Raw genomic sequence first — 16,107 nt, 5'->3', positions numbered from 1 at the left:
AGTCCACATTAGCATCCCCAAGAACATAATCGGCATCCACGTGCTTGGCAGAGATGGGTGCTACTGGATGATTGTTTCTATAAGCTAAGACCCACTGACTGAGACCCACTCAGACAATTATTTGGTGTCTCGTACATCAGATGCATCCATAGAGACTCCTTGCTTTTTGTCTAGAGTGGTAGGGTACCACATGGTATCTTGTAGGTGTATATGGCTCCATAAGCGGAACTATGACATGCAGGAAGATACACTGACAAAGTTGCTTGGTGAGTCAATGGACAAGGTAATGACAGAGTCCTCCAAGAATAAAAAGACACTCCAACCCTCTAGGCAGCACAAGAGGGAGCACCAGCTGCTTTATAAGATCGAAGAGTCTTTTCATAGTTCTTTCTCCACAAGGTACAGCAGAAGGGATAACCAGTTCCACAGAGACAGATGGTACAAGGCCCAGGAGTGCCAGATTCTCCAATAAAGGAGAATTTTCAGGTCAGTCTTCATTGACCTAAAAGCAAAATGTTTGACTTCCAACCAAAGTAGCCTAAAGAAGACTCCCCAACTGGGGACAGGCTCTATCTCTACAGAGAGGGAGATGACAAGCTACTACATCAGTCTTTATCCCGGGTATCACAGTAGCAGCCCATGTTAGCCTGTATTTGCAAAAAGAAAAGGAATACTTGTGGCACCTTAGAGACTAACACATTTATTTAATATGGGTGCCCAAACAAAGACTTGTATTTTTCTAGCAGTTTATTCCCAAAGCCCTAATGTGATGGCCTATTTTTTAATCCCTATGATTTTCCTTCCCTGAAAGCCCTCCCAGTGTTAACTTAGCCTAACATAATAAAGATAAGATAATTACATTTTATTTTCAGATGTCAATATATTTCTCATTTTATGGGCATACATTAAGACTAGACTCCCACTCTCTTGCATCTTCTGAGTGGGAGGGTGTTTATAGTATTTTAAGAGTCCTCTGTTGTCAAATAGAATTGATATATTTAGTTCACATGAGAACTTCTGCATATTAATTGGAGCTAAAACACTTCAGTTAAGCTATCTTAAAAAAAAAAAGTTTTCTGTAAACAGTGCCACACTCTCTATTTGTGATGACTTGGGTGTAACTGGAGAGTGTGGCAAAGGTGAAATAGGCTGTCTGTTAAACAGGAAATTAGTGATTAACATTTTTGTCTGAGTGATTGTAATCATTCCTGCTGTCTGGAAAAACAAAACAAAAAAGCCACACCCTTTATAGTTGTGGAATAATATTTTTAAATGATTTCTAGGGATTCTGGCACTGGATCATTATTCTGCTACTTTATTAATATATGTCATCCTTCACAGCTAATCTGCAAATCTCAATCTTTTGTAGTCTGTTTTTATTTATATCCTAGTTCAGTATTTTATGAATCTCAATTCTAAGCAAAGTCTATTGTTTATATAAAGTATCCAGTTCAGATACTGCATCCAATCAAAGATTAATTTCCTTTAACTGAATCTTCAACAGTCACCACACTGTAGTATTTGTTGGTATTTTCCCCATGTAGTTGTATTGATGGTAGTTGTTATAAAGCTGTGCACAAAATTTAATTTTAAATCTTAATGTAGGCTGAATTTTTTAGTGGAGGGACCGCCTTTCTATATCTCACAAATGTCTCTGGCGATCATTACTGTGCTTTTCACCACAAATAATTCTGATTGTCCTATGTTACATTTCCTCCCTCACAAATTTATTCCCATTAAAAGTAAAACGATATATTAGCAAGTATTCATGTACATAGTGTACAATATATTCATATTACACTCAAGCATGAAGCTGGGAATCGTTTTTATACAAACAGTAGTTATAAAGGTTTAATTTGCACTCATTTAGATGATCTACATACATCGCGAGTGGCTTTGTCCCCATTAGAAATAGAAATACGCAAGTGTGACATGATAGTGGGGGTTATATCAGCATGAGTTTGGAATGGGTGCATTACTGTTCCTTTCTCTGTATTTGCATGTGTGTAATACTTGACGCTTATATAACGTTTTACAGTTCTAGAGCGTTTGCATTGATCCTTTCCTCACCCCCTGTGAGGCAAATAGGATGTTATCGACCCAGTTTTACAAATTGGAAAACTGGAGATAGAGGTTTCTATGTTACCTGCCTAATGCCCCCCAGTGAGTTAGTGGCAGATGTGGAATTAGAAATCTGAAGCTCTTCGTAGAATGTCGATGTGGATCCCGCTGTATGTGCATGCGAGATCAGTCTTTGGAAGAGCAATGTCTATTGGGGGTGTTCATGCGCTCTCTGCCTCCTTTTGCTTCTGTGGGAGGGCCTAACGGGCAGGGCAGCTGTGACCCTCAGTTCCTTCTTACTAACCATGGCAGCGACACAGAGGCCAGCAAGTGTCCAACCTGCTAGTCTGTAGCCTCAACTACATCTTCACAAACTCCTTCAAAACTCTTTCATTTCATCTGTGAAGAACTGCTGCGAATGAATTTGATCTGTCTGGACTAAAAATTAGGTTGTCAGGCTCCCTCACTCTTCCATAAGACTTTCTGTGTAAGACACCTCAACATGGCAAATCGTAAGCATGTGGGCTCCAAGCCCTGCCTTCCTGTGACAGATTAATCCCACTGAAAAATGAGCTCAGCAGATGCCTTTTTTGTCTAGGAGAGTCCCATATAATGAGTAGATGCTCAGTATGCCTGTTGTTCACAGTGAGAACGTGTAAGTCGCAAGATGTGAGGTTGATACAAGGTTGCTGGAACTAGGGGTGATGGTGGCAGCACCCCCTGACTTGAAGTGGTTTCCATCATATGCAGGGTTTACTATTTGGTTCAATGGCTCTCAGCACAATCACTATAAAAATTGTTCCAGCGCTACCAAAAACTTCATCTCCTGGAACAATTTGTGAGGTTTCTTCACGTGGAGAAGAGAGTCACCAGAGGCCTGATACTGGACAAACCAGCTTTGTGCAGTTTCCAACTTGGCAAACTGACACCGAAGACAAGCATTAGCACTGATACCAGCACCAAAGCAGAATCCAACAGCAGATAAGACAACACCAGCACCAAAGCAGATGCTGACCACTCCGCTACTGAAGTCCAGCACCAAGAGGTGAACACAGAGGCAAAGAGTTCAGGTGTCGCTCAGTGCCTTCACATGTGGTCAATCTTCTTAAGGCCTCACGAGAGAGAACCACTAAGCCCCAGGTGGCATGGAGAGCTGGTGATGCATAGTGGTCTGCAGGACAGGAAAAATGCCTCCAATACCAACCACAGTAACAGTGATCAAAGGATGCAACATCAACGCTTGCACCTGAACCACGGCTATTTGATGTGCCCCTACAAGAACCAGGATTGTATTTTGATACAGAGGCACTTACTGGTACCAATGAAGATCCTGGTACTGAGAGCACCTTAGTGCCTCCTCAAGAGGAGATCTACTCTTTCCCTCCATCACCAGGGCATATGTACTCGCATCCTTTTGAGCAAAGAACCCTCTTATCTGAGATCTATAGTGACACCACTGAAAGTCCAGCGGACTCTCCCTCAGGGGCCTGCTGCTGCCCCATCAGGAATGGCGTTGACTAGCTAATATCTAACAAGTCTGCCCCATCCTTATGGCATGTTGCTGGGGCCCTACAGGATGTATTGGGGTTTGCCCTTCACATTCTTCTAGCAGCCGATCTCCAGTACACTCTAGGAACAGGAAGAGAACACTCTCCCCAGCGACATTCCTGGCCAGGCCAGGCCACTGACAGTTGAGAGAACTGAGGTGATGGTGGCAGCACCCCCTGACTTGAAGTGGTTTCCATCATATGCAGGGTTTACAATTTGGTTCAATGGCTCTCAGCACAATCACTATAAAAATTGTTCCAGCGCAACCAAAAACTTCATCTCCTGGAACAATTTGTGAGGTTTCTGCCCTACCAGTTATGGACTTGTAAGATATCATGAGGAGGCAGAGGGTGCATGCACAGCTCTAACTGGCAGTGCTATTCAAAACACTTCAATCTGATGCACATGAGGTGCATGCATGGCTATAGTGGGGTGCACATTGACAACATCTTGAAGAACCATAGTTATTGTAGGGTAAGTTACCTATCTTTCCTACTTTTCAGTCCTATGTCTGCATCATCTTTCGGTATGAAGAAAATAAAACCAACCTAATTGTACATATTTCTCTTGTCCATATTTATTAATCTGGATATACTGCACTGGAGATGTTTTCTCAAATGTCCCTTGCTCCATACAGTTAACCAAAAATATGACTTCGGAGAACAATTTACTTTGTAAACAATGTGAAATCTTACCCCCTTCCCCCCCAAAAAAAAGGTATTCTCCCTTTAGAGAAGTCTGGAAAATGAAGAAAGGTATAGTTTTCAGGTATCTGCCAATTAATTTTGGATTGCTTGTTTTTTAATACATCTATATCCTTGCCTTAAATTCAGTATATTAGCAGCTGAAGACACTGTGTCACAGGGAAAAGGGGTGGCAGAGATTTTTACCTCATTTTATGACTAGTCGAAGTAAATTTATAGCTGAAAAATTTGTGCATTGACAGAAACAAATAGCTTCCATGGGTCCTCCTAAATTTGATTATATATTATTTGCTAATTACAAAGTCAGTACTGTATTTGTTAATTACAGTTGTACATTTTGACTCTCAGATAAGTAAATAATAGCAAGCAGTCATAAACCATAGCCTATACTGAAATACAGCAGAGCCAGTTTTTTTTTTTCCAAAGGTCAAATAGAATTGGAGACTTCATTAACTTTCTTTTAGGATCACAGATATAAAATCAATCCCAAGGACCACCCCACAGGTGGCAGCAGTCCTACCATATTCGTAATTAGTTTTTGATAAAATTCCAGCTCCTATGCTTCGAAATTTAACTGGCATTCTTGGCTTGCGCACATAAAATCAGTTTAAATACAATTTGTATTTCATGTCTTTCAAATCAAGTTTAAAGGGTTGACTTCAAATTAAATTTTAAAGAACAGTTTTTAAGTGATCCGCAGCAAAAAAGCTATACATAGGCACTTGGCTGGTGGTTCAGAAACGAATGCCTCTGAATCTTGCAACCACACTTGCTCGTCTTGCTGCCAAGTTCCATTGCTGAAACTATACTTTTATCAGTCATGTTTGTGTCTGGCAAAGGTCTGTAGACACAACATCATTTAACAGCCGTGCATATTTTCACAAGATTTACCTCTTCAACACTTTTTCCAAGTTAGTAAATCATAGCTTCTTTAATGTCCTGCTGGCTGTGTGAAAAACAGGAATTTATGTAACAAGCTCTGTGCTGCAAACTTTTTCCTGTTAGGAAAATTTTTTTTATTGTTGGCAAAGTTAGGAGACAGCTCTGTTACTCAAAGAGTGACCTCAAATGTCCTCAGTACAATAATACTCGTTTATAACATTTTTGATGACTAAGGAATTTCAGTAATTTCTTAAATATTTAACACTTTTTTTAAGGGAAGGAGGAGTTAAATGTTGCTGCATTTGTATTGCCTAATGTTTTGTGTTTGATGCATTTTTTTATAGTAAACACTAAATCTGTGCCAAGGTGGAGCATGTTTACAAAATACAATAAAAATGAACTAGTGCAGGAGGCTTTTAATCAACAGCCTTGCAGAATAATTTTCTTTTAACATTGAGTTGCTGCCACTCGAGTGCTTCAGATGGAATGAGTTCAGCCTGTAGAAGGGACAACAGTGAACTTTATGGTTGACCAAAGAGTGACATTTGGTCCTCCACAGGAGTTGTGTTTTGACTCTCATTGGCTAATAGCCAGTAGCTAAGATGCCAAGTGTGGGGAAGAGAAGGGCATTCGATCTGGGTCCAGAAAGGTACTGAGAGCCCTAAATTCCCAGCAAAGATGATGATGGTTAAGAGGTGCACAGTATTGACAGGCTGTATTATCACGTAACAGGGTCAGGCCCTTATACGAGAATAAAAAATGGTGATCCCCACTGTTCTAACTAGAGTACGTATCCTCGAATCAGAGATGAAAGATGTAGTATGCCAAAGAAGGGCATATCCCCATTCTAACTATTTCATATTAGAGAGCCTGTTTCAAACAAACAAAAACATCCCCTTCACAATGGAGGGTGGAAATTCTGGCATTAATATTGATATGTATTTCTTAATTGTATTACTTTTTACCTTTTAAAAAAACAATTTTAAACTTTTTTTTGTTTCTAAAATTCTTCTAGATTCCCTGCAGCAGTGAGGCAGCTCACATTTGCAGCAGAGCCTTTGGCAGATACTCTTAGCTTTGTTTTGAAGTCTTGTAGATCTTCAGTGTACCTGACCCTGAAAGCATCTCAGTAGCTAGTGTGGGAGAGGGGCCTGCTGACTTGCTGGCAGCATTTTATTCCTCCACCTGGGTATAGATCTGCCTCTGCCCCCATTGCATGGAAAAAGAGGGACAGTGTGCCTCTTGAGATGCCCCAAGTTGCTAGAGCCATTGTCAGGAAGGTATTGCTACTCTTGCTCACTTCTGTCTTTCTCCTTCAAACAGAACAAGAGAATAGGCCACCCTCCTTAAACTGTTTTCTGTGGCCCCAGGAGCTGGACTAAAAAGAGATTGGTGTCGCAGAGCTGGAACATCGATATTTGCTCATCTCCACATGTGGCAGAGCCCCTCCTCACAAAGAGAGTCCTCTGACAGGTCCCATAGCAGCGAGAGACTTCAGATGGTTGAAAGACAATGATCTAGTTGCCTTCTCTGGTCTCAACCAAGTCAGCAACCTAACCTCTTCCATCTGGGTGTTGCTACAGGCAGTGAGATGTACTCATTAGCTGAGTGATGGTAGCTTTGAGGAAAGGGTGGTTGTGTTAATTTCAGAGGAACAAGTGGGCCCAAAGAGGCGAAGGTGTTAACGTGGCCCTGTCAGTGTATAATACTAAGCACTTTTAAATGTCTCAGGGTTTTGAGTGCATAGACCTCAGCTGGTTAGTTCCATGGCAAACGTGTTAGAAATGTCACACCAGGATTTAGAACTGTATTGATTAGAATACATGAGAGAGACGGAGAGAGAATCAAAAATGAAACATAAAGCATTTTGGAAATGAAGTTGTTTGGCATAACTCAGTGTGATTCTTTGTGATTAAAAGTTCCTTTTTCAGAGAGAAGATATTGGTTAGTCTCTTATTTTGTGAAATAATCCTTTGTGGGGAAGAAAGGGTTAGTTCTGCTGTAAAATGTTGAGATGACCCTGTGACTGGTGGTTTCTTTTCCTGCGTTTGGCAAACCAGAAACAAGGGGGAAAGAAGAGATAGTAATAATGGAGGACTGTGGCTTTTTGTTGATGTTCTCATGACTTGAGGTGGCCGGTCAGTCACAGGTAGATGTTTTGAGCTGTCAGGCCACTCATGACTGCTCTTGCTCTAGACCCTGGCTAACTGGCTGGCTGGCTGGCTTGCTTGCTTGCTTCCTTGCTGTGGGTTGACATCTGGCTGCCCTGGTCAGGTTCCTCTTTCACCAGTCCTCCTCAGGCTGGGAAGGGCTGGATGGGCCATCTTATTCCATTATGCAGGTGCAGTTGAAAAGCTGAGGGAGAGAGAAGATAGGAGGACAGAAAGGAACACACAAGGGAAGGAAGGACAGAGCAGAATCTTATATATATCAATCCATGGTTCTCGCTGGTCCAGCAGTGGTGGTCAGGTGTTCCAGTTGGTATCCTGAGGTCTGAGTGTCAAAATGACCCTTGCGGCTCATTAGAGACGGGCACAGTCTCTGGAGTGAAGCAGAGGCCTGCCAGCCTTTCCTGAGGAATCCACAAGGAGTCCATTTTGCCATTTTAATCCCTAAAGTCTCTCTTTAAGTACCTCAAAAGGGGGTGATGGGTAGAATAAGCTATTTTCTCAGATCTTATTTTGCCCACCAGTTAGGCCTAATTTCCAGCACACCAATTTTGATCCATCACTTTCCAGTTCCATTCTCCTGTTTAAAAGTCATGACAATTCTTGGGTCTGATAGTCCCTCTAATTTGAACTAATCCAGTCTTTCTGCATCTCTTCATACCCTTTCTGTCAATACTCAGTGTTGTAGGTAGTATAACATTTTGAGCGTTCACCCAGTTTCTGACTATTGAGCTCACAACTGGGGTAGACCACAATTGTAACAACAGGCTGTGGCCCTGCAGCAGCATATGGAGGGGGAAAAAGCTCCCCAGGTTGGTCAGGACTGGAGAAAGTGCATCTGGAGACTTGTCCGTCCTCCATCGATCAGTGTACAGCTGCCAAATGGCCTTAGCATGAGGATGGTGTTTTGGGGATGCTGTCCCCTATGCCTCATGTGGGATCCTCAGTTATTGGGTTCCTGCCTGATGGTTCGTTCCCCTTCGATCTTGGCTCATGTACTTGAGGAATAATACCACGAACATTTAGGCAGACACGCTGCCCCTTTCTTGCCTTCAGCAGGAATGGGGGCCTTGGGCTAGGCTATGCAAAATTGCTTATCAATGGCATAAGATTTCAGAGTGTTCTCTGGCTGGCTGTGGATCTCCTGGGGTCAGTGGCTTTTCTGAAGCCATTCATGTCTCAGAAGGTGGCTAGAAGCTCCAGTGGCTCTGGTGAAGATATGAGCAGTGTCTTCTCTTTGCAGAGGTACAGTCATCCTTTAACTCCTGTGCCTTGAGGTATTAGAATGGTTAATTTCACATACTAAAATGTTCAAGGAGAAGAAGATGGTTTTAAAGATGAAGTTTAACTCTCCATGAGTCATGTTTCCTCTCTGCTGTTTGTCTTCCCTTTCCTCATTGTTTAGCAATTGCAATTTTTATCTGTTTAACTTGGGACCTGATCCTGAAATTACTTATGCATGTGAATAGGCTCTGAGAGTTCAACGGGGACTACTTGTGTGTGTTTGCAGGTCGGGGCTTACATGATTGTAGTGTTGAGGCTGGGTCATGCTTTAGCTTTAAAGTGCAATCAACAACATTGATATTAATAAACTCTGGATTTCCCTGTAGTTGCTGTCTTACAGCAATCCCATGTTTTAGAATAGTTTTTGAGTTTTATTTAAAATAAAGCAATATTACAGAAAAATAAGTTTACAACTTGATTGTAATGAATCCAGTCTCGTATGAGGCCTGCATTTAGGAGTTTTTATAAAGGGTAAATTTTTGAACCAGTGAATAAACTGTTTGTTGTGTTAATAAATATTTTGTCACAAAAGTATAATTATTCAAAACTTCTTTGTTTAGAAGTAACCCTCCTGGAGCTGTGATATTACTGCAGGGTAGTATGTGTGATGAGAGAGAGAGAGAGAGAGAGAGAGAAATGAAACTGTTGCTCATGTACTGGGTTAAAAGAATCAATTTGTTTAATAAAATTGCCTAAATGCAGGCTACACATTAGCAGGGACTCGTACACTCAAGTTGAGAACCAGTTCTTCAGTGAATTTTTCTGGTTTTAGTGTCCTCTTATCATGTTTCAAATTGATGCCTCTGGTACATGCCAATTTCTTCTTTTTATCATGTCTAATGCAGTTAAACCATATGATAAATTATATGACAAAGCATAGCTAACTTGTTTAAGCCAGCTTTGAACTAATACATATCTTTCTAAATTAGCACCCTTCCAAGCTTTACCGTTACACTTAAGTTTTCAAATTAAATGAAAAATGAAGATTTTTCTTTTCTCCAGTGAAGGAGTTAAAATCATGTAAATAAGGATTTCTAGCAGAACCTGCTAGTAGTGCCCCTGGTTATGTTTATAAGGAGATTTGATGCACAAAATGTTTTTTGAAATATAGGTTACATTAATGGTATTAAGCAAAATATTCCTTTTCTAAAAAAAGATACTGGGTACAGCAGTTAAGCTTTTTGTGTTTTGTACAGTAATTCAGTCATAGTTATTTTTATAGCATCTTTCACACAAGTAGCATCAGAACGGCTTGCTTATTTAAATGTTACATGTTGAGATAAAGAGAACTGGCCCTTTTCTTATCCCATATTTTATTTTTCAGAATTCAATTCGTCATAACCTGTCACTGCACAGCAAGTTTATCAGGGTGCAGAATGAGGGAACAGGAAAAAGTTCTTGGTGGATGCTCAACCCTGAAGGAGGAAAGAGTGGAAAGTCACCTAGGAGAAGAGCAGCATCCATGGACAACAACAGCAAGTTTGCGAAAAGCAGAGGAAGAGCTGCCAAGAAAAAGGCAGCCCTTCAGTCAGGCCAAGAAGGAAATGGAGACAGCCCAGGATCACAGTTTTCAAAGTGGCCTGCAAGCCCCAACTCTCACAGTAATGATGACTTTGATAACTGGAGTACCTTTAGACCTAGAACTAGCTCTAATGCTAGTACAATTAGTGGAAGACTTTCTCCAATCTTACCAGAACAAGATGACCTTGGAGATGGGGATGTGCACTCTATGGTATATCCTTCATCAGCAACCAAAATGGCTTCTACTCTACCCAGCCTTTCAGAGATGAGCAATTCTGAAAATATGGAGAATCTTTTGGATAATCTCAACCTCTTGTCACCTAGTACATCACTGACCGTATCGACCCAGTCTTCATCAGCGACAATGATGCAGCAAACACCAGGTTATTCATTTGCATCACCAACCACAAGTATAGGTTCACCAAATCCAGACTACCGAAAATTTACATATGCTCAAGCTGGCATGAACTCTTTGCCCCAGATGCCTATGCAAACTCTTCAAGACAGTAAATCAAGCTATGGAACGATCAGCCAATATAACTGTCCTGCAGGACTCCTGAAGGAGTTACTAACTTCTGATTCTCCTCCTCACAATGATATCTTGGCATCAGTAGATACTGGTGTTTCTCAACCTAGTGGTAGAGTATTGGGCCAAAATGTGCTGATGGTCACAGATTCAATGATGTCAACATATGGTAATCAACCATCCCACAACAAGATGATGACTCCCAGCGCCCACCCACACCAAGGACGTAATCAGCCAACAGTTGCAGTTAATGGTCGTGCCTTGTCACACACAGTGAACGCCATGTCACATACTTCAGGTTTAAATCGTTTGTCCACAGTGAAAACTTCATTGCAAGTGCCTATGAGTCACCCAATGCATATGAATACAATGAACCCTTATGCTGCTGTTAACAGTTGCAATGGCTATGGAAGAGTGGGAATTGTTTCTCTCCATCAGGAGAAGCTTCCCAGTGACTTAGATGACATGTTAATTGAACGGTTGGACTGTGACATGGAGTCAATTATTCGTAATGACCTTATGGATGGAGAAACATTAGATTTTAACTTTGACAGTGTGTTGCCTAACCAAAGTTTTCCACACAGTGTGAAGACCACCACACATAGCTGGGTGTCAGGCTAGGAGTTAGTGCAAGGTAAATTCTCATACTATTTAAAAAAAAAATCTGAAAATGAGTTTAAAGGAAAAGTACAGGCTTTAACAGATTTGGAATTGCTTAAAGCTTTAATAGTTTTCTGTATCATATGTCTGCATCTAGCATCACTTTGTTGTCTAACTTGCTAGCTTTTTTTAATGGATTGTAAATTACATTACACTTATGCATATGCAATGAGGACACCTTATACAGACTTCTAGCATTTATTTGGACAGGTAGAGTAGTAGTTTTGGACATGTAGCCAGTAGTATTAAAATTATTGTTATATATATAAATAAAATTTAAGTGGAAGTTTTCATTCTTGTCTGACTTAGAGCTATTTGGAGTACATATTCTATCTCTTTTGCTTTTTTGTGAACATTAATTTTGTATTTTGTTTCATTGTGTTTTTTCTGTTTTTTTTTTCCCTAGGCTACAGTTTAAAGCTCTTCAGACTTGTCTGACAACAGGAACTGAGAAAAGTAGTCCAAAGATGTCCTTCGCCCTTCTTTTAGTTTTCTTGATAAAACTGTTCTCATTTTTTCCTTTTGTCAAAATTGGCAGCAAACAGACTTTTCCTGTACAGGATGTTTGCCCAGTGTTTGCAGGTTATGTGCTGCTGTAGATAAGAACTGTGCCATTGGAAATTTCATTACTCTGAAGTGCCAAATTCACTACACCATATAATCACAGAAAATACTTTTGCATCATGTTGTGCTTTCAGTTTTTGTACAGTATGACCTGTAGATGGAGAATTATTTTTTAAAAAAATATCTGTTTGGTCCAAAAAAAACCCTATAAACTTCTTGTGATACTGTGGTGGTATCATGCCCTGAATAAGTTTAACTTTTATTGAAGTTACCCGTGTTCTGTTGAACTGATGAATTGAGATAACTGTGGACTTTGTTTTGCAGCTGTATGAACTGCCTTGTATTTGTTAAAATTGATACACATTTCATCTGAGAAAACAGAGGCCTGGTAAATAAGATCCAGATAAGCTCATTGAATAGTCAATGTTCAAAACAAACAATAGATTATATACCAATTGGTATGTTACCAATCTTTTTATTATGTAAATTTACGCAAAAATATTTGTGGGTCTGATTTCCAGATTAATGAATGGTATTGTTGGACTTGAGAGAATATTTGGAATAGTTATAAAGCTATTTTGTTCTTATAATTAAAGTTTACTTTGTTATATAGCCTACTTAAAAAATTTACAGAATCTAAAATCTGGCAGCATTCATAATCCTCATTTATACAGTATTTTAACTGGATGAAGTGAACATTTTTATATATTTGCTTAGCACCTTAGAGTGCTATTAAAGAAAGGAAAAAAAAAGCTTAATGAGTACCTTGCATACAAAACATTTCTGTCCCATATTTTTTGGCAGAAGAGTGATGTGTATAGACAGACACTTTCCGTTCCATGTTTAGGAAATATTTAATCGGTTTTATATATGCATTTTTAGAAACTTCATCAGCTCCTATTACCGTTTTAACTCTTGACTACCACGAAGTGTTAAGTATTCATTGTTAGATGCTTGTACAATGCTTCATGTTGTATTTATTTCATGGAGGTCTCATAATGTTTGTGGACTCAAAAGCAGGATCTTTGTTTTAAGAACGTTCATATTTTAATAAAGTTAATGACAGAATTTCCATTTGTATTTAGCATTAGTTTTAGGGTCTGTCAGCATTTTTATTATCAGACCCTATTTTAGGGGGCTTGAAAGTGCTACTATAAAACTACATGGGGGATAGTTATATGCCATTATATACACCATTTCAGGGCAAGGACATATTTGTTCTCCATTTCTGGGGGTGGGGAAGATTAGTGAAATAAACACGAGTTTTAGGGAGAAGGGATAGCTTTAGTTACTAAGGCTTTGGTCCTGCAAACCTTTACTTTTAGGTGATTGGGCCCATTGAAGGGTTTACAGGATTGGGCCTTTACTTGGTAAATATTTGCCGTATTTACATAGTTGAATTGTGTTTTGAGGGATGAATGGGGAGGTAAACCTCCCTGCCTGCCATTGATTACTGCACATTGTTTATTTAAAAAAAAACAAAAATCAACCAAAAAATTGAGGATTTTTATTCTGCACTTACAATATTTGCAATTTTTACAATAGGCCCAGGGATGGAAATTTTTTCTGCTGTACTATTTTCAAGTGATCCATAACTGGAAAGTGATTATAATCCCAATTTAGCTCCCATCTTCTCCATCGTCATTCTCCGGATCATTTGTGGGATGTGCCAGGAGAGTGAAGATTAACAAAAAACACAACATAAAAAAGTCCATGATATTAATTACAGTGTGTGCTCAGTGCTGGCAAATCACTAAAACAGCCTGCATTTGTCTAATAACTTCCCTATTAAATTAATATCTGAAATATGATCACAGCTCTTGGCCATGGCACGAGCAAAAGACTCTGGGACCAGTTTCCAAAGAGCCTCCTTTTTGGTGCATGTGCAAAATTTTTGCTCTGCAATGGCAATTGACTAGAGTAAGTGAAGTACTGAGTCATATACTTATTTGACCTTTATGTGCCAAAAGAGAGACACTTTGAAACTTGACCCTCTGGGGCAGGAGCTGAACATTCTACATTTAACAATTTACCTCTTATAATTTTATTGCTACTGTATAACTTACAAATATTTTCTTTTATAGCTATGATGAGCTTGAATGCAACAGTTCCTTAATTAAAATAGGCTGCAGGAAGTCATTTGATCATTATCAGAATAGATACTTATAGATGGTGGGAATTTTGGTTCTGCATTTTCTTTTTATTTCGTTTGTGTGTCAAAGTTTTTAATATTTTTGCTTGTAACTGTGGGATACTGTGAAATCTAATGAAGGGTAGTGTGTTGTCATGAAAGCAAACATTATGTGACCTCTAGTAATAAATTCTTTTCAGTAAAAGTACCGAACTTTTGGAGTAAATTAGTTTGTCACAATTATTGTAAATGATTGCTTTGTGAATTGTGCAGATGATCTTACCTATGCAGCTTTGGTTTTGACTTTTCTCTGGTTTGTACTGTTATTAAAAGTATATTGTATTATAGAGCTGTTCAGATATTTTAAATATAAAGATGTATTGTTTCCATAATATAGCTATATGATGTATGTTTAGATAATAGATGCATTAATTGGAAAGTTCTGCTTTGATAAACTGACAAATTGCCTACATGTATAAGAAAAAGTTGTACTGCTTATTATTGGCTTAAGTCAACAGAGCATCCCTAAGAAGAGAAGAGAACTTAAAATTGGACCAATTATAAAATAGTACAAAATTTGCACTTGTTAAACCACTGGATGTATGTTAGTACTTTTTTTATTTTTTTACTGATTTGAAGTTCATATTTTCATTATGAAATTGCTAGGATTCTTAATTTATAACTGATTTTCGATAAGATGTTGTCATGTTTTTTGTAATCATTACGTAAAAATGCAGTCGGTTTATGCAAACAAACAAAAAACCTTGGCATTAAAACTTGCCTCCTTTTTGAGGGTTGTTCCACAAACCAGCAATATCACCAGAGAATGGCTTGTAAATATGGCTAATTTTACTCATGGGTGGTGTAACAACACTTCTGTGTTCCACTGCTCTTATTCAGTAACATCGCAGAATTAAAGTTCATATTTGGATATTTTCAGAGAAGTGCCTGATGTACCTACAGACACAAGAACAATCCTTTACTGTTGTATAAAGCCATAAATGTATATAAATTATGTTTAAAAGGTTTTGTGTCCTTTCTTATATACTGGAAATGAGATTTGTACCAGGATTCTACTTGTGATTAGCAGTTATCATATTCAAACACTGTAGTAATTACATTCCTTACTGCCTAATATTTTTAATAATGATGATCCCATTTGGACAATCTTGTTGGCATTAGCAATTTTATGTGGAAAAATACCTCATGGTACCAAGTCTTGGATTTCACCAAGATGATACCATATTAATAAGCAAACACTAACTGCAAAATAGCTAACAGATTTTTCCAGTACTTCATGTAAGGTGTATTATCTCTTGGAATTTCTTCTGGAATTGGAATAGTATCAGGTACAGTAACTTAATAGGGCTGTGTTAAGTATTTTATCACAACATATTGTGATAAAACTAACTTGTTTATAACTCTTTGGGACTAAACACAAGAAGAATCCATGCCTGGGTTGACAAGATATATTGTGTAGATATACGTTGTTGCTGGAAGCCGCTTTACACAGCTCAAGCATTGTTGCCATTGGTTCAACAAGCCTGGTTCAGAGAAAATTGCAAAAATTCCTGAAATCCCTTCAGAATGCATATTTGTAAGTATAAGCTTTTAATAAAATTGCTATGACATGAGATGGTGATTAATGTATTAGAAATTTATATATTACATTTAGAAAATGTGAAACAAAAACTTAAATAAAACCCCAGGAAGGAATTACTCTTAAATTAGCACATGTAACAGATTTAGATCCTAAAGTCATTAGATATGGGAAGGGGAACAAGTTTTGGAGGGGGTGTGAGTGGGGTGTCTGCAGAACCTTTTTTTGAAAAAATGGAGCACATTATTATAATCTGAGGGTGCTTAACCCAGGTGGCTGAATAAACTCTGAAATCGAAGAGGAGGAGTTTGAAGCAATTTTCTGAAGCCAAAGATCTCAAGTTTATTAGCCTGGGACATGATAGTTCCAGGTAAACAGCTTCAAGTCTCTGCTATGCTTAAATGTTTAATTATTCAAATTTCCATGCTGAAGAATTTAAAAATCTATTGACCCTGTTT

At 38.8% G+C, this 16,107-nt stretch overlaps 1 protein-coding gene across 1 annotated transcript in view; it reads left to right on the top strand.

The window, feature by feature from the left end:
- FOXO1 (forkhead box O1) overlaps positions 1-15,683 on the top strand; it is a 96,019-nt gene extending 80,336 nt beyond the window's left edge. Inside the window, exons 2-3 of the mRNA XM_038399032.2 lie at positions 9,972-11,328; positions 11,761-15,683. Of these exons, the coding sequence (XP_038254960.1) occupies positions 9,972-11,315 (1,344 nt within the window). The 3' untranslated portion in view covers positions 11,316-11,328; positions 11,761-15,683. The remainder of the gene's footprint in view (positions 1-9,971; positions 11,329-11,760) is intronic.
- The last annotated feature ends 424 nt before the right edge of the window (positions 15,684-16,107 follow it).

Source organism: Dermochelys coriacea, chromosome 1, assembly GCF_009764565.3.
Source record: "Dermochelys coriacea isolate rDerCor1 chromosome 1, rDerCor1.pri.v4, whole genome shotgun sequence".
Lineage (NCBI taxonomy): Eukaryota > Metazoa > Chordata > Testudines > Dermochelyidae > Dermochelys > Dermochelys coriacea.
Note: the sequence above shows the minus strand (reverse complement) of the source record. Positions and strands in the feature narration are given on the sequence as shown.